The sequence below is a fragment of the Polypterus senegalus genome, chromosome 4 (genome assembly GCF_016835505.1).
Source record: "Polypterus senegalus isolate Bchr_013 chromosome 4, ASM1683550v1, whole genome shotgun sequence".
In the NCBI taxonomy this organism is placed as follows: domain Eukaryota; kingdom Metazoa; phylum Chordata; class Cladistia; order Polypteriformes; family Polypteridae; genus Polypterus; species Polypterus senegalus.
The window spans coordinates 109527697-109546466 of record NC_053157.1 but is presented as its reverse complement, the minus strand read 5'-3'; the positions used below and the strand labels follow the sequence as shown (position 1 = coordinate 109546466).

The following is an 18770-nucleotide window of genomic DNA, read 5'->3' as shown; positions in this document are numbered from 1 at the left end:
CAGTGCAATATGCTGTTTGTTAAAACGGATGACTCCCGCTCTTTGTGCAAGTCTGCATGGATATTATGAAGTATCGTATCTGCTCAAGTTCTGTTTAAATTTTAAATAGAAGGAATTTTTATTTATTTGACAGAAATATCTTTGGAAGTAATGTAAGTTAACTGTAGGCATCATTGCATAATTTTTTCTACACCATACAAATGTAAAGAGTAAATTCGCCTTACATTCCAACCAAAGATATTTGTGTCGACTAAATAGAACTTGAAAAGATATATTTTTTTGAATGTGATCGCGCAATTCAGATCTAGTTGACGCGCACCGACGCATCGAGTCTGCGTGCTATTATGGTTTCGCCTGCGTGCCTCAATAAGTCACCCTCCCCTCCCTCTTACTTTTTTACCGTTCATCTAATGAATACACTGAGTATGGCGTTACCAAAACAATCATTGATGGCGAATAAAGTATCTATTATTCATAAAGCTTCCATTGGTGATCTGTCTTTCTGCGTTAACCGCATGTTTTTTCATTCGTCTCAAACCAAGGGGATGCGAGGATAAAATGAATCGGGAAGCGCGCGTACATACTCCGTGCACCCCCTCTCGGGAATCGAACCTCGGACATCGGCGCTAGAGGCAAAGCCTCTCATGTTGTGCCACGGCGTGTGGTTTGTCTATTTGAGAGTATGTAGATCGGGGTATATATATATATATATATATATATATACCAGCGCCAAGCATGAGAAGTATTGTGTTAAAGAAGTTATGAAAAAGAAAAGGGAACATTTTAAAAAAAATACATGATTGTCAATATACAGTAATTGTTTTGTGAGTGTTATGAGTGTTGCTGTCATCAAGGATTTGATTATCATTATTTCTTTCAGTCGGGTTCGTATTTGTAGGATGTGTTGTGTTCAAGTTACATTCCGTGTTTGTAAGTCGTCAATAACAGGTTTCATTCATCGATTCGTTTCTTACTGCATCAATAAACAGCTCGTCTTCCTCTTTATCTGAGACATGACACACTGCATGCACAGGTTTTTTTTACACTGTCTTCTTTTAGCGGGACATTGACTTTTTCCACCATGTGCTTTGTTTTCGCAGTAGCTGCACTTATAAATATGCTTGTATGTATCACACGCTTCATATTTTTTTGCTGCCTTCTCAATTGTGTAGTTCGGTTTTTGTTCAGCACTCTTTGGAACTGTTGCTTTTTGTCTGTGCACTGCGTCAGTTCACGTGAGCCACTTGGTGTACATGCATCGAAGGTTCCCAGCTGTGCTGATGCCATCTCGTGCGATGTCCACGGCTGTATTTAATGTTAGCTAAGACCCGGCACTTAAACGTTTCTCTTGCAGTTTCGCTGAGTTTGTGCCAAACACCACCCTGACCATCTCATCTTCCTCTGCATAAGCACAGTCCTTCACCCGTGAATATTTAGCAGCAGTGTTTCGATTGGATTGCCGCTGACTGACGGCCTTATCTGGGCAGGCACTAAATTACGTGGGAGGCGTAACTCCGCCTCCCACGGGCATCGAGCAGAAGTATATTATAGTATAAGGACGAAAAAATAGGTTCCAGTTATGACCATTACGCGTAGAATTTCGAAATGAAACCTGCCTAACTTTTGTAAGTAAGTTGTAAGTAATGAGCATGCCAAATTTCAGCCTTCTACCTACACGGGAAGTTGGAGAATTAGTGATGAGTCAGTGAGTGAGTGAGTGAGTGAGTGAGTCAGTGAGGGCTTTGCCTTTTATTAGTATAGATTATGATTGGCTTCTAAGTCGGTTTAGATTTCCAAGAGCTATTCTCTTGGAGCTGCATGCTATTAGAATATTAGGATGTATACTTGATATCATTGTATGATGAAATGCTTTTAAAAATATGTATATTACATTTTACAGATAAATTATTAACTTCATTTAAATAATGTATACTGTTAATTAAACATGTGGGAGCATGGTGGAGCAGCAGTTGTGATGAGCTGTTTAAGACTAAAATAAGGAACTAAGTGTGGGGAATCTTAATAGGTGAGACATCTAAAATGAAGCAGCAATATTTGATTTCTCATTTAGAAATTGTGTTAGAACAAAAACCTGCAGCAAGTATAGCCATCCAGGACTTACTTTGCAGACCCCTGTACTAAATAATGATATATTTATGAAAAATTGGAAATATAAACATTTGAAAATTGGATTCTGTTTTTAGAACTTGTTGAAACTAATTAAATGTAGTAAAACTTTTAACACCAGGGTGGTCTTTGTGTTTGGTCTATAGGTACCTCACTTTATTACAAGTTGTGTTTATTTCCCCAATGACAGGATGGAGAAAATATATTTTACTTGGCTGTTGATGACATTGACACTGACACAGAACTTCTAATTGGCTACTTGGATAGTGACATGGAAGAACTGGAAGAGGAAGAGGAGGAAGAGGAAGTCATCATCAAGGAAGAGGAAGAAAACACAAAAGATATACAGCAGACAACAGAAAAGGGTATGGAAAATTATTTGGGTACATGTAATTTAAAAGCTTCCAACAAGCCAATGGATGCTTATTAGTGATGAGCGAGTCTCCGCCCCGCACGTTTCGCAGGTTGAAGACAGCCAATCAAGGGGCAGCTAAGTACTCCCCTCACTGTAATGCCAGTAGCCATGTCAGGTGCTGGCATTACAGTGATTGGCTGGCCAGAACACGTCATCGGGTGCTAAACAGCATGCACTCGCATATAATGTTTTAGAGCGTCAGCTCACCTGCAGGCACTCCAATATCATGTTTTAGGGCAGTGAAAGGCAACCTTTTTCGAGTTGCGGCGCACTAAGTCCAAAAATTTTCTTTCGCGGCGCATCTGAGGGACTGCCCATAAATAAAGTCGTGACCACACAATCTATGTACAATCACCAATAAAAAGTTAATTTTACAAGTTTGAAAGACATTTTATTAATAAAGGAATCAAAGGATAAATCTTAAATTTAATTAATGTGAACGTTGAGATTGTTTTTCAGCACATATGAGATTGATGCGAGGATCAACTTTCGAAAGACAGACGCGCATTTCCTTGTTAATCATTTGAAGTCTGTCACGTTTCTTAGACTTCATTTCCGTAAGTGTTCCGTTATCTGATTTTCCAACATAAATTTTTTTTTTAAACATTATCTTTTTAATCAACCAAAAGTTCAAAAACATTAGCAATTTTAAATATTTTACAAAAGTTTTCGCGGCACCCCTAGAAAATTCTGCGGCGTGCGCACCGGTTGCCCGACAATGTTTTTGAGTGTCAGCTCACCTGCAGGCACTGGCATATAATGTTTTAGAGTGTCATTTTTCCTGTAAAATTGATTTTTTGGGGGGGGGGGTTTGGGGTATTTTTGTCAGCCTGTAAAAGTGGCGTACAACTTGGACAAACTGGTTCCCAGCAGTGACTTGGAAGTCCAAGATGCATCCAGACATCGTCCCCATGCTGTTCCCCGGTCCATTTGGGTGGTGTTTCTGTCACTTTCTGACCTTTTCCAGTGGACCAGGCACCCTCCCTTCAGAGCAGGGGGTGCCTGGTTGTCTCCCATTGACTTACATTATACTCGGGTGCTCGGTAGAGCACACGAATATCGCGATGTGTTCGGACCGAACACTTTGGTGCTTGCTCATCACTAATGCTTATTTAGTGCCCTGTTTACATATATAAAATGGTTTTCACAGTAGCTTCTGATGTTTATCTTTGCTTGTGAATAGATGTGATAGCTACATCGCAAGAACTTGATTAAAGTTCACACTATATAAAAGTGTGGACGCTAGGGGTCACTGTTGCCCCGTTGAACCCACCAGACAGATGTCCAGAGCACACGTTTAAAGTAATAATTATTTTGAATAAAGTGCACAAAGCACCACACACTCCACAATTCTCCAGTAAAATAAATAATCACAATAATAATAAACAATAACCAATCCTGCACTCCCAGCAGCTCCGTTCCTCTACCACCCAACTCCGGTTCAATCTGCTGGGTTTCCCACAGTCCTTTTAAAGTCCATGACCTGGAAGTACTCCTTCTCCGGGGTCAAACTCCACATCATCCTTTTTCATGTGTCCCGGATGTACTATGGGCTTCCATCCTTGTGACCCTGAAGCACTTCCGGGTTGGTGTAACCATAATAGTCCCCTGGTTCTTGGTGACCTCCTCCTGGCGGAACCTACGGCATCCAGCAGGGCTGAAGAGATGGGCTTCATGTCCCATGCTGCCCTGTGGAAATCTGAGGAACCATTTCCATCCAGGGGAGCAGCCATCTAGCATTCTGGTGGATGTAGTGCCGTGAAAAGGCTGCTTTCTTCTGTTGATGGACTTCCCGGCTGGACTGCAATGCCGGCTGTCCATCACAGTACTCCTCTTCCAGCTGAGCATCATAATGCAAGGCGGCCAGCCCCGCTAGGGTAGTCCTTCCCCGGGAGGGACTGTCTGCCCTGACCGGACCACGGCTTCTTCCTGTAAAACAAGAGCAGGAGAACAACGGGGAGACATGGCACTTCTGTTTCCCTTTAACAACCTCCCTGGTTCTCCCTAGACAGTCTCGCCATAAGTGGCCCAGCCAGTGGCATTTATAACATAGCCTCTTCCCATTTTGTAATGTCCTGCGGGACTGGAAGCAGGCTGGTAACGTCTGCGTTGCCGTTTGTCCAGCTGGGGGCGTACTATCTCTCACCCATGTGGAAAGCATCCCCTCCACATACACTCTTTGTTAGGAGTTCCCTGCTTTTCTTGCGGGATCTCCTTTTCCTTCTGGGGTTTGCTTACTGTTTGGGTCTCCCTATGGGTGAGAGATAGACCCTTTACTGTTTAGTTTTATGTGAGACTACTGCAGATGTCTTAAGGTTTGGGACCACTCATAAGTCAGCACTATCCCGCTGCTCCGACGGCCCCGCTCTTTCCACCAGACACTCGGTCATCATGCCTACAACTGTGGGACTTAAGGGTACTTGGCAGCCAATACTATCCAATGACGCTGCCTTTGTACTCTGCGTCCCAACTTCTTGTACGGTACCGGATTTACCCACCTGTACTGCCAAATCTGTCATTCATGGAAAATCCTGTCCGAAGCAGCGTAAATATTTATTGACCCACTTTATAGGTGCTTTGGCAGTTGCTCCCAACTCCTCGATTATCTTCATTATGGGGATTATGACCTGGAAAAGGCTTTTTACAGGCTGGATTAAATTTTCCAGCTCCTGCACATTAAAGTCACTGTTTTGATTGGGTGGAGGCAAGTTCTGCGCAGTTGGGTCTCGCACAGCCTTTTGGGATTTGGAGTTCCGGAGATTAGCTTCGAGCCGACTGCGATCGGCCTGACTCAATTTCTCGGCGGATCGATCGATCACTCCCCGAAACTCCTTACCTTTAACCATGGCGTGCCATGCTTCGTCCGCTTTCCCCTCCCTTTTCGGAAAATCCGCGTCCGTCTGGTTGTCCTGACTCCAGCCTACAGACCACGGTTGACCTTCTCCTTCCCATGATACTTCGGGACTGGTCACGTGTCCGTGGCTGTCCGACCTCATGTGGAAGTCTTTCGTGCTCTTGTTCCCTTCGGAGAGTGCACAACTGTCTTCGGGATGACTTGTCGTTTTTATGACGACCTCCGGGTGCGCGTCATCTACGAGGTATGAGCAGGGGACAAAGTGGGTTATTTTAAATATGTTTTCAATCTCTCCCCCGGCACATACCTCGTCTTTGTTATCGGCACCCAGTAAAATGTTTTCCCGTAAGGTGATGTCGCTCTGTTGCTCCTTATGGACGCAGGGGCTGTCGTGCATCTGACTTCCTTCAGCACCGTCAGTTGATTTAATCTTTTTCTCCCCCATGATGAACACATACAATACAAAGCATTTAACGTGCTAGTTTAGTTACGATGGTATTTGAGAAACTAGTAAATTAAACGATTTTAAGATGAAGTTTATGATTTTCTACTATAATGACAAAATAAACCACCTGATTAAAGTGGAAATTTCGAGATAAAAGTTCTGTGCTGTGTGCCTATTTTTTTTTTCTTTTCTCTGTACCCTAATAAGCTTCCATATGACTCTCCGACAGTGGGCTATGACTTGCCTTTTCATGGCCACTTGATATCTGACAACTGTTTTATTTCGGGGACTGTACAACTTTGTGAACTTGAACTTTCGAGTTTCTCCGACACTTTGTCACTCAATCAACTTCCTTTTGTTTTTTATACCTCTGTTTAAACCAACAAATAAATACGTTTTTCCTTGCCTTCACTTGGTATTCGCTGAAATTCTTCTATTTTCCCCTGTGCTTTTGCCATTGCATTTTAACAGAACGCTGAGTTTAAGGGATATTTATATTGATTTGCATATTCAAAGAGGCATAATTCTCTGAGGAGTTGGGGAGTGGCATCAGGCATGTGCACGTGCGCTACTTTATACGCTGACTGGGATATATGGAATGGAAGAATATGGATTTTTTTAGTGCGTATGTACATTTTGTCTGTGTGCCATGTTTTTGTGTGAATTCTATGCTTGGGTTATGCATGAGGTCCCAGGTGAACAAGATCTGTGGATGGCATGGAAATGGACTCTGGTGACAGTGTCAGAGAAGAGGATTATGTATTATGGACAATGACCATCACCCACTATACACCACCATAATTAACCAAAGGAGTTTGTTTAGTTGTAGTCTGCTACCACAGAACGTCTATATTGAAAGATACAAAACATCTTATGTCCCCAGAGCCATTAGACTCTTTCACTCTTCCCAAGAGGAGAGGGGGATGGTTACTTTCTGGGTCTGATGCCTCTTCTCTGCTAAGAAACTACTGTACATTACGACCACCAACTACTGTATAACCCTTTTTCATAATGTGTCACTTTAAATGTTACCATATCAGCATAAGCCATGTCACTTTATTGTATTTTACTTTAACATTATGTCACTTTAGAATCTGTCACTGTAATATTATGTGTTTGTTAATAGTATTATTTGCATAGTTCTCATTGTACTGGCATTATTGTATGCGCATTTTACATTACCTGTATTGAACTGTATGATTGCAACTCCAGTGTACTGTGATTGAATTTGACAGCCTGTACTTAATGTTATTTGTACTATATACAGGTAGTCCCCAGGTTACGGACATACGAACCAGGCCGCAGCTGCGACACATGCGCCTCAGTAACTGCCATACTGTCATCTTCAGCCTGGGGACGCTGCAAGCAGTGGCTGGATGGGGGCGATTTCGTTGCTCACGAAGTGTAGCTTCCCTCGGGTGGCTCTCGGCGGCAAGTGGTTTCACTGCCCGCCCACCACACACGGCTGCCAAAGGTCAGAAAGAGGTGAAACTCCATCATTCATTGGCAGAGCACTTGGTTACAGTCGGTCAACAATAGCATTTATTAAAATAATATACCTGTTCCGACTTACATACAAATTCAACTTAAGTACAAACCTACAGTCCCTATCTCGTACGTAACCTGGGGACTGTCTGTACTTATGTCTGTCTGTCTCAATTGTATCTATTGTATTATACACATCCCCTTGTAATCTTGGAGATACTCCTCTGCACATAGTCTACCCTCCCTGCTGTCTCTTCTTCACCACTGCATTTAAGTGCATTTTGTTATTATGTGTTATGTGAAAATGACTCACTGTTACAAACATATTCCATGCAAAATGTAATAACTGACTCTTTAATAAAGTAACAAAGAATTCAGAATGCTCCAACTTTCAAATCAGTTAGCTGAGTCATTTAATGCACTTGAATGTTACACTATGCATACATTTTCTAACTTGTTTTAATACTGACCTACAGCGTTTTTTAGTTTAAATGAACCATATCATTTAATTTTATTTAATTAGTTATAGATTTATTATTTTCATCAGTGTTTATTCTGTTTTCTGCATTATATACATTATATTACACAATACATATAGTACAAAAAAAAAGAAAAAGGCAGAGGATTTAAATGTTTTATTTTTTTTTTATAAAAGCAAATTATTTTAACCAAGATATGTTGCCCAAACAATGAAACACATCACGCTTTAAAAAGCATTTAATATGCTGGAGTTTTAGATAGATAGATAGATAGATACTTTATTAATCCCAAGGGGAAATTCACATAATCCAGCAGCAGTATACTGATACAAAGAAACAATATTAAATTAAATAGTAATAAAAATGAAAAGAATTTTAGCCATAAATGATAAGAATGTTTTATTTTTTGTTCATGTTATCACAATTTTATCTTGTAAATTAAACATTTAGAGTTACAATGTAGTTTATAAATAAATGGATTAGCAGCCTAAATACATTTGCAAGTCTAAATCTTGTGGTACACTTTTTGGTTCCTTTTAGTTTATTTTTAGAAGTAAACTATTTACTTTCTGTGGCTTATGTAACATCTAATTTTGTACTGTTGAGTATTCCTGTCTGTTCATGGTAAAATATTCTGCAGAGATTTGTAGTGTGCTTGGAATGGTATGGTTAGTGTTTCCTGGCTCCTTTTCATATTTTGTAGAAGTTTTTATTAAAAGTAGATAAATCAAGTTTAAGGTTATATCTGTGTTTTAGTGGATATCTTACAAAATTTTTAATTTAAATATATTTTTGAAGCTTCTACAGTTATTTGTACATTGTTTTAAACAAATTCCTAAACCTCTCTCTTTCATGCATTTTTCCAAACTTTATTCTTCTGTATGGTTTTCAGAAATGTATGCAAGACTTAATATATTTATTTTTATTGTAACATTATATATGCAACCTTGTAATACTTTAAAACGTAATACTACTGATAAATTTAACAGCAACCTAATGTGCATATTAGTTTTGATTTTCTACCATTGGATTTCAGACCACAAGAGTCAGTGCTTTAAGCAATCATTTGCTACTACTTAGATCTGTTTGTTCCTTTTATCTTATACATAACAGATTTTACTGTTTCTTTCACATTCTCAAAGAAACTTACATGTGTGAGAAGATTCACAGAGTACTGTGGCTTTAAATGGCAACATTTAAATAATTGTCAGTTTTTCCTCTTTTGGCAAGTGCAGCACTAATCAAAAAGTACCATCATCTTTTATGAAAGGAGTTACTATTCCAAATGCAGAAAGTCAAAAAGCAGTCTTGTATGCTTTCAGAAGTGCACTACTTTGCTTAGGCCTTTACTCTGATCTTGATTTTCAAACTATACTTGAGAAGCTAAACTTCAATTAAACATCTCATGTATGTTTATCTTTTATGCAGGTAAACAATATACATAATATATTTTATACAAAAGGCTAGTGTATTTTGCAGTTGGCAATGAAAAATATATTTTTTTTAACATTGATTTGTTCTAAAATACATACTATACAAAGTACATTTTATAGATTTGTGTTTTAGGAAATATATGGTTTTAATGAACACTTAAAGGTAAAGTTATTGTTAGGGGTAGTCAAATGATGTGACACACTGACAAAAGCATGCCGGAAAAAAGAATGCCTGCAAAGGTGTGCTATTAAAAATGCACAGAGATAAATGCACTCAGACAATTCAAAAGTATGTCAATTAAAGAACAACCATACTATGCAATTTATAACATCATATTACAGTATAAGCAAAAATGCTCAATGGTATAAACTTTATGTTTGTATCTTGTGATTCTCTAATAGTCTGGATTTTCCAGTGTCAGGTGGTGAGTGGGAGGAGCAGTCTGGTTGAAGTTGAACCCCTAGCAGATGACAGAAGTTGGATGTTGGAGGTAAAGTACTCCTTATGAGGATCAAAGAGCAGATGTGCAACTGAAACAATGGAAAAACGTAAGAGAAACTGAAGGCAGCGAAACATTCTTGGAGGCAAGAGTCGGGTGCCCTTAGAATTCATATGTGGGAAATGCGTTCATGACAAGTTGGCTACAGTTTGGCAGGTGTATAATAGGATATGGAGACCCTGGAGAGGTGGAGATATGCTCTAGAGAGGAGAAGAATGAAGGTCAGTAGGGACAAGACAGAATACATGTGTGTAAATGAGAGGGAGGTCAGTGGAATGGTGAGGATGCAAGGAGCCCTTTCTTATTTGCCATGGTGATGGACAGGTTGACAGACAAGATTAAACAGTAGTCCCCGTGGACTATGATGATATAACAGAGTTAAAGATGCTAAGATTTGCATTGGGCGTGACAAGGATGGATAGAATTAGAAATAAGTACATTAGAGGATCAGCTTGGGTTGAACAGTTGGGAGACAAATTCAGAGAGGTGAGATTGCGTTGGTTTGGATATGTGCAGAGGAGAGATGCTGAGTATATTGGGAGAAGGATGCTAAGGATAGAGCTGCCAGGCAAGAGAATAAGAGGAAGGCCTAAGAGAAGGTTTATGGTTGTGATGAGAGAAGACATGCAGGTGATGGGCGTAACAGAACAAGATGCAGAGGACAGAAAGATATGGAAGAAGATGATCCACTGTGGCAACCACTAACAGGAGCAGCCAAAAGAGGAAGAAGAAGATTTGAATATTAAATTGAATTATTGATTATGGAGCTTCATTACTAGACAGTGAATCAGACACATGCCTCAACAGTTCCTTTTTTACCCACAGTGAGAATCAGTACTTTTTCTGATTTGGCATCATTATTCTTTCATTATGTACACTATTTAATTGTTCTTAATTCCATCTAGCAAAAACATATTTCTTTTTTGTTTCAGTAGTGTTTCATATTTTTGGAGTGGTAGCATTCTATATAATCTAAGAAAAGTTTATCATGCAGTTAGAAATTATTAGCTGTATTTAACACATTATATAGATTTTACTATGAAATACTGGATAATATTTAATAAATATACTCTTTTTAATTATAGTTTTATGGAGGTGGCTAGACCTGTTGTACCTTTGGGGTCCTGCATTCAAGGTCTAGCTGGGGCACAGTGTGGAGTTTGTACATTCTTCCATTGTCTGCTTTCTTCAGTTTACCTTTTTCTTCAGATACATTGGTTTCCTTCCATATTCCAAAGCTTTTATAGACTCTAGACTCTAAATTAGAATTGCATGGGTGTGACTGTGGTTATTTTTATGAATTTGGACAACAGTGACCTTTTGCTTCTTCCATGGCGGTTACTTACCTTGTTCTTATAGTGCCCAAGAGGTTCCAGTTCTTCGTAACCTTGTATTGGAGTAAACTGTTTCAGAAATAAATGAATGAAAGAACGTGTTTGTCTAAGTATCATGAAAGATAAGGAGAGTCCGTTTTTCTTAAAGGTTGTGTATTTAAACAAAGAACCTAATGTTTCTTTTAATTATGTGCTGCTTTGTTGTGTTTCACAATGGTTGCCTATTATATATTCTATCCACAATTACATTATTCAAGAGTCGGAAGTTTATACTTTATTAAACTATAAATTAGAACATTCTAAACATTTATCTTGACATGTTTTAGTGCTATAAATTTCTTAATTTTTCTAATCACATATATCCTATATCTACTTGTAACAAAATGGGTTAATCTGCTATAAATTTATTTTAGCTTCTTTTAGTTACTTATTTTAGTTACTTTTTTTAGTTTTTCTTTTTATAAGATGTAACAGTCTCTTAGAGAACTTTTTTTCCATCTAATTATGTGTGATAGTATTTGTTATAAAATATATAGTTACATTTATTTTAAAAGTGAATTTACCAAAAATTGAGGTATTTTGGATAATAGCATTGTGTAAAAATTTGATTTGGTGATGTTAACAGCAAATGGTAAGAAGCAACAAAATTTTGAGGCATCTTTACACTATTACAAAACATGTGCTCTAGAAGGCTACAGATCACAGCAGACAGAGCACAAAGAGAACTATTTTAAGTTTACAGAGCATTAGCGAGCATATTGTTGCACATTATAGATGCGTAAAGCAGTAATTGGCATATCCCAGACCCATGAGAGGAAATTATGAGAAAAGTTGTGACTAGCAAAATGTTGCTCAGTTTTGTTCTTAGTAAAGTACACAATTTTGTGCTCTTCTTGCATCCAAGAGTGCCACCATCACTTTGTGGCTGTCATATACTGTATGTTTTAGGTGAGCTGAGCACGGAGCTACCCCTTTTTGTGCAACATTTGTTTGTTTTTCATCAACCTCCAGGAAAGACAAAGATATCTATTCAGTAGCAAAGGTGCAATTAGGGTTGAAATCCAAGGATTCCAAAGATTAAGATAATAAACAAGGCTCTTTACTCAAGGAAGGTGCTAAGGATAAAGAGGAATAAACATGCCTCAGCCAGCTACAGTAATGTAGAGGTTGATATTGTTAACAATGTTGTTTTATGCATGATTTCATGGTATGCTTCAACTTATTAATTATTTGAAAATTTCTTGGTGATAATCTTTGTAACCTAAAAAGAGGTTCAAACCTATACAATACAAGGCAGTGATATAGTTGGCAGATTCATTTGGCATTTAACCAGAGTTATTAGGCAAAATGTCTTTGTCGCAATAATATTAGTTATTATTGAGCACATAATTAAGAACTCTGATAAAAAAGGCAACAATATAAGAGGATTTAGAGTTGTTCATCTGTAATGCCAGTAATGTTTGTATTGTACAGCTGTAACATGTGATGCCATGCTGTGTCTGGTGAGCATCTACTAGGCATAATTCTTTCACCAAACTTGCATGAGTCATTACTTAAATGGTGTAAAGAATAAGCATGATTTTTTGACATACAGTTTATTGATATTCTGAAAATAAAAGCTGCATTTCTTATGAACACTTTGTAATCACTACAGTTTCTTTTTTTGATCCTGGTGCCTCCTGACTCACCAGTATGGGAAAACCACAAGATATGATATACTGTTCGACTCGTCTTGATGTCTAGTTATGCAGGACATCAAGATTTTGGGTTTTGCCCTATTTTGGGACCTCTAGACCTGAAAAACACTCATTTTTTAAATATTTTTGGACCATATTTGTGTAGGAAGTTACAGTCTTATTATACAGAGTAAATTTGTGTCTTCAGCAAAAGTAATTAGAAGGATTTGGTAGTATCGTATTGTAGTATTAGGGATCAAAGTTGCTGCATTTCCCAAAACTTAAAAATGGATAGGTAAAACTGACATGTAAAGTATCATTTTATGCTTTTGTGAAGTTGCTGATTATGAAAATTATGTTAGTTTTGATTTTTGATCCTTTATAAGGAATCTAGTCCTCTATGAACATCTATAAGGATGCAAAAAATACAGAGTTGATAATGTTTAGATTTTAAATATTTATATTGAAGTACACCTTTTAATATTTTAAATATTTGACACAACTATTCTTGTTTATTGTGCATGTTTCCATTATGAAGTAAAATATCACATTACTTATGCACACCCAGAATTAGGGCGGCTTATGATGAAAAAATGATTTTAACAAATGCCTGAAATGCTTGTCAAGATATCTTTATACATCTCATTTGAACAAGTTGGTGAATTTACCGATATTTATGTTAAGTTTAAAAATATTTGTAGTTTACATTACAGTGTGCATTGATTTTTAATTTTTTACAGAACCAGCAAATGAGGAGGAAGATCATGCCTGCCCACATTGTGAAAGTAGCTTCTCAAGTCAGGAAATACTTGCTGCTCACGTACAAACACTTCATCAAAAACCCAGCGAAGAAAAAGAGTTCAAATGTAGAAACTGTGGAAAGAAATTTCCAGTCAAACAGGCTTTACAAAGGCAGTAAGTATTTTGCAAATATTTTGTTTTACATTAAATTCTGTTGTTTGTATTTTTTATAGATTGTTAATAGCATAGTTACATTCACTATTTCTTATTAAATTCACTATTTCTTTTATAAAGAATTCCTTGCAGCCGAAATGCACAATTTCAAAAACAGATATACATGTTTTTATATACAGTAGAAATGTGTGACTAACTGCTGATACACAAATATTAAACAAGGGAGTAACACAAGCACTTTAGATGAATTCACCATTATAGTATTATTACTTACCTACCTGAATAGTGCCCAGACTGTCCTGATTAATTTCTACAATAGTTGTCTTCTTCCATTTATCTATTGACTTTACTGTTACTGATCTAAGGAATTGAGCCCCTTTTCATTATTCAATTAGTGGGGGATGTCGGGGACAACAAGTGGGTTATATATCGCATATGTTTCATACAACATGTTTTTCACCGAGATTAATTTCTGTTCTACATGGATTGTGGTTAATTGGTAAAGATTGCCTTTAACACTAGAATTACCAGAGGCTACGAGAAAAGTTGTAAATCCGGCCCACCTTAAATCTGTTCGCACTTCTCCGTCAGCGTCTTTTGTCCTGTAAATGTGTTGATAACAGCAAACAGCCTGCTATCCCATTGTCCCTTCAACCGCCGCAGTTCATTTCACAAAGGAGTTTTTTATTGCTCAGTGTTTATCTTTGTGTGAAATGCTGGAGCTTTATAGGGTAAAAAAGTACATCGTCATTTGGAATACATATATTGCATGTGTGTTCAGTGTCATCAACAATCTCTGTAAAACGTTAACACAGAAACGTTTTTCATATTTTAGTAATAATTGACGAAATGTAGATATGAAATGTATAATGTGTGAAGCCTGAAATACAAATATGAAATAAACACTTTCACAAAAGGTACAAGTGTAACAATACAAGCGCCCTTTTATTCAAGAATTTAACCGAAGGAAAAAGAAAACAGGTTACGGTAGGCTGTTGATACGACAGCTTGCGTGGTGCAATGCTAAGAACTGCTGCCTTCCAATCAAGAGGTCGCGGTTTCGATTTCAGCTGCTTCCCAAATTTACCATTTTGAGTAGTGAGCTGCTCTTATTGTTTATATCATACAATAAAAACATACATTTTGATTTGCATCTGTAAATTTATACTACTTGTCAAATTTTATTTTCAATTTTATTCTCTCACTCACTCTCAAGCTTCCACATAAACAATCTGACACCATTTTCAAATAGTTTATTTATAAGACGTGGCACAAACTTGTTTTGTTACACCCCCTCTTTATTTGAAAACCGTGTCAGATCTTGTGCGCGAACGAGACTGGTAAAACTTTGGACGTGGATGTGAGTGTTTTGAGTGACTGAAAATGACTGCGGATGTTAATTTTTTTTATTCAGTTTTATACTTGAGTGTTCCTGCTCACGCTGAATTAGTATGCGCCTTCTGATCCATGATGTCAAAGCCGCGCTGACAAAGAGAAACATGTATATATGACATTTGGAATAATTCATTTTATGACTTGTATTGTACAGTGGTGTGAAAAACTATTTGCCCCCTTCCTGATTTCTTATTCTTTTGCATGTTTGTCACACAAAATGTTTCTGATCATCAAACACATTTAACCATTAGTCAAATATAACACAAGTAAACACAAAATGCAGTTTTTAAATGATGGTTTTTATTATTTAGGGAGAAAAAAATCCAAACCTACATGGCCCTGTGTGAAAAAATAATTGCCCCCTTGTTAAAAAGAACCTAACTGTGGTGTATCACACCTGAGTTCAATTTCCGTAGCCACCCCCAGGCCTGATTACTGCCACACCTTTTTCAATCAAGAAATCACTTAAATAGGAGCTGCCTGACACAGAGAAGTAGACCAAAAGCACCTCAAAAGCTAGACATCATGCCAAGATCCAAAGAAATTCAGGAACAAATGAGAACAGAAGTAATTGAGATCTATCAGTCTGGCAAAGGTTATAAAGCCATTTCTAAAGCTTTGGGACTCCAGCAAACCACAGTGAGAGCCATTATCCACAAATGGCAAAACATGGAACAGTGGTGAACCTTCCCAGGAGTGGCCGGCCGACCAAAATTACCCCAAGAGCGCAGAAACGACTCATCCGAGAGGTCACAAAAGACCCCAGGACAACGTCTAAAGAACTGCAGGCCTCACTTGCCTCAATTAAGGTCAGTGTTCACGACTCCACCATAAGAAAGAGACTGGGCAAAAACGGCCTGCATGGCAGATTTCCAAGATGCAAACCACTGTTAAGCAAAAAGAACATTAGGGCTCGTCTCAATTTTGCTAAGAAACATCTCAATGATTGCCAAGACTTTTGAGAAAATACCTTGTGGACTGATGAGACAAAAGTTGAACTTTTTGGAAGGCAAATGTCCCGTTACATCTGGCGTAAAAGGAACACAGCATTTCAGAAAAAGAACATCATACCAACAGTAAAATATGGTGGTGGTAGTGTGATGGTCTGGGGTTGTTTTGCTGCTTCAGGACCTGGAAGGCTTGCTGCGATAGATGGAACCATGAATTCTACTGTCTACCAAAAATCCTTAAGGAGAATGTCCAGCCATCTGTTCGTCAACTCAAGCTGAAGCGATCTTGGGTGCTGCAACAGGACAATGACCCAAAACACACCAGCAAATCCACCTCTGAATGGCTGAAGAAAAACAAAATGAAGACTTTGGAGTGGCCTAGTCAAAGTCCTGACCTGAATCCAATTGAGATGCTATGGCATGACCTTAAAAAGGCGGTTCATGCTAGAAAACCCTCAAATAAAGCTGAATTACAACAATTCTGCAAAGATGAGTGGGCCAAAATTCCTCCAGAGCTGTAAAAGACTCATTGCAAGTTATCGCAACGCTTGATTGCAGTTATTACTGCTAAGGGTGGCCCAACCAGTTATTAGGTTCAGGGGGCAATTACTTTTTCACACAGGGCCATGTAGGTTTGGATTTTTTTTCTCCCTAAATAATAAAAACCATCATTTAAAAACTGCATTTTGTGTTTACTTGTGTGTTATTTGGCTAATGGTTAAATGTGTTTGATGATCAGAAACATTTTGTGTGACAAACATGCAAAAGAATAAGAAATCAGGAAGGGGGCAAATAGTTTTTCACACCACTGTACATTACGAAAACGTTATTGCACTAATGCAGCATTATATTCATTTGCATACCTTCATGCAGTTGTAATCATGATGTGACTGTATAATGTGTGAGGACTGAAGTCCAAATATCAAATAAAACACTTTCACAAAAGGTACAAGTATAACAAAACAAGTGCAGTTTTATTCAAGAATATAAACAAGAGAAAAGAATGCAGGTTTTGGTAGGCGGTTGATACGACAACTTGCGTGGTGCTATGCTAAGAACTGCTGCCTTCCAATAAAGAGCTTCTGGGATGGATGCTGGCATCTTCTCAAGTTTACCGTTTTGAGTAGAGAGCTGCTCTTATTGTTAATATTATACAATAAAACATACATTTTATTTGCATCTGTAACAGCCACTGTAAATGTATAGTACTTGTCAAAGTTAGCATCTTTTTTTTAGTTTTATTCTCTCTCTCACGTTCATGCTCCAACACCACCTCCTTGTCCCTCCCACACCCCCGATCTGACACTGAGTCACCCAAATGAATCATGAATGTTTGTATAATTATACAACACTATTCTGAAAACAAGAGAAGAATTTGCCATTGCTCTGACCTATAAGGACACTTTTTCTTTTATTTCTCTTAAATATTTCACACAATCTAATTTAGCATTGTAGTGGTAGTAGAAATAGTAAGAGTATAAGGAATTGATCCAACCAACAAGGATCTGGATGAAACAGTTAGCTTTAACAATGATAAATTATATTTCACCCTATTTTTTTCACAAGACTGATTTATTATTAATGAAACAAAACTTTATATTGTTCACATCAGTTTGAACTTTCATGCTGTTGCTGAACAGTAAGTGTACTTCAAACTCAAGGGCAGATTATTGAACCACCATTAACATTAAGTGCTGTCATTGTACCAAACAACGCCATCATGTTCTTCCAAGTCTCCTCCTCTGGACAGTTTTTGGAGTGGGTCTCATTTCATAGATTTCTTTTTAAGTGGTACTAAAATTTTACTTTACAGTCATGTTTTAAGAATAACAAAAATTAATTGCAGATAGGTGTACTTTACTAAAACCTACAAAAATACCTGTTTTAATAAATTTGGGGATACAAATTGTAGTTGTTTTACATACATTTTACATTGGTCCTGTGATAGACTGGTGTACAGGTCTGCACAGTACTGATTTTCCAATTTCCCTCTTAACCACTCTCAAAAAACTTTTACCTTGCTCCAATGAAATTTCATCCCATTTCCATTTGCCTTCTCCTACTTTTCCTAAATGTCCCATGCTCCAAACCACAATCCTGCTCTCTCCTTTAAAAAGCATTTAAATTGTACACATAACCCAAGTGAATTATTAAAACAGCAACAAGAAGGGAAAATATTATTAAGGTATGAATGAATCTGTTCATGACTGGTGTCACAGATGTGTGTTGGAGGATCACCTTTTAAGCTCTATCATTCCAGGACAAGTAAAGCACCTCTTTGCTTTATTAATTGCTAGAATTGGATTAAAAGGGTGATCTAGTTGGCAGCCCAATAATTCTTAGGACTCCTCCCAATTCTTCCCACATTGGTTCTTTTCAAAACAACTGAGGTGTTTTATTTTCATCATTTTCAAAAAAATCAATAGAGAGACAGACAGAGAGAGTGTAAGCATGACCACTTGTCCAATCTAATAGAATCCCAAACAAAAGTGTATATTTAAAGAAAAGTTCACGATCAGTTTTTCTGGCACCTGAAACTTGCTTTTGTTCAGCATAATTATTTAAAGCTTATTATGGGCATATCAGGCATAATGCAGAAATAAATGTGAACAGTAAACTAGTCTACTTAGCAATTAAGAGTTACAAATGAACTTAACCTACAAATTGCAGTATAGTGGGTCTGCGGCTCAATGAGTGACCATTTTAGTTAATAAATAAAAAATGAATGCGCTCGCACAGGGAGTGGGAGCAGGTGTGAGTGG

The 18770-nt window shown here is 37.7% G+C and overlaps 1 protein-coding gene across 3 annotated transcripts in view; it reads left to right on the top strand.

Annotated features, from left to right (window-relative positions):
* Nucleotides 1–18770, top strand: part of prdm5 (PR domain containing 5) — a 316540-nt gene that overhangs the window by 73688 nt on the left and 224082 nt on the right. For 2 of the 3 annotated variants that reach the window (XM_039751133.1, XM_039751132.1), the window contains exons 4-5: nucleotides 2318–2492; nucleotides 13489–13663. In XM_039751133.1, the coding sequence (XP_039607067.1) occupies nucleotides 2318–2492; nucleotides 13489–13663 (350 nt within the window). Of the gene's footprint in view, nucleotides 1–2317; nucleotides 2493–7154; nucleotides 7316–13488; nucleotides 13664–18770 lie in introns of those variants that run through there. The other variant, XM_039751134.1, reaches the window with a different exon arrangement.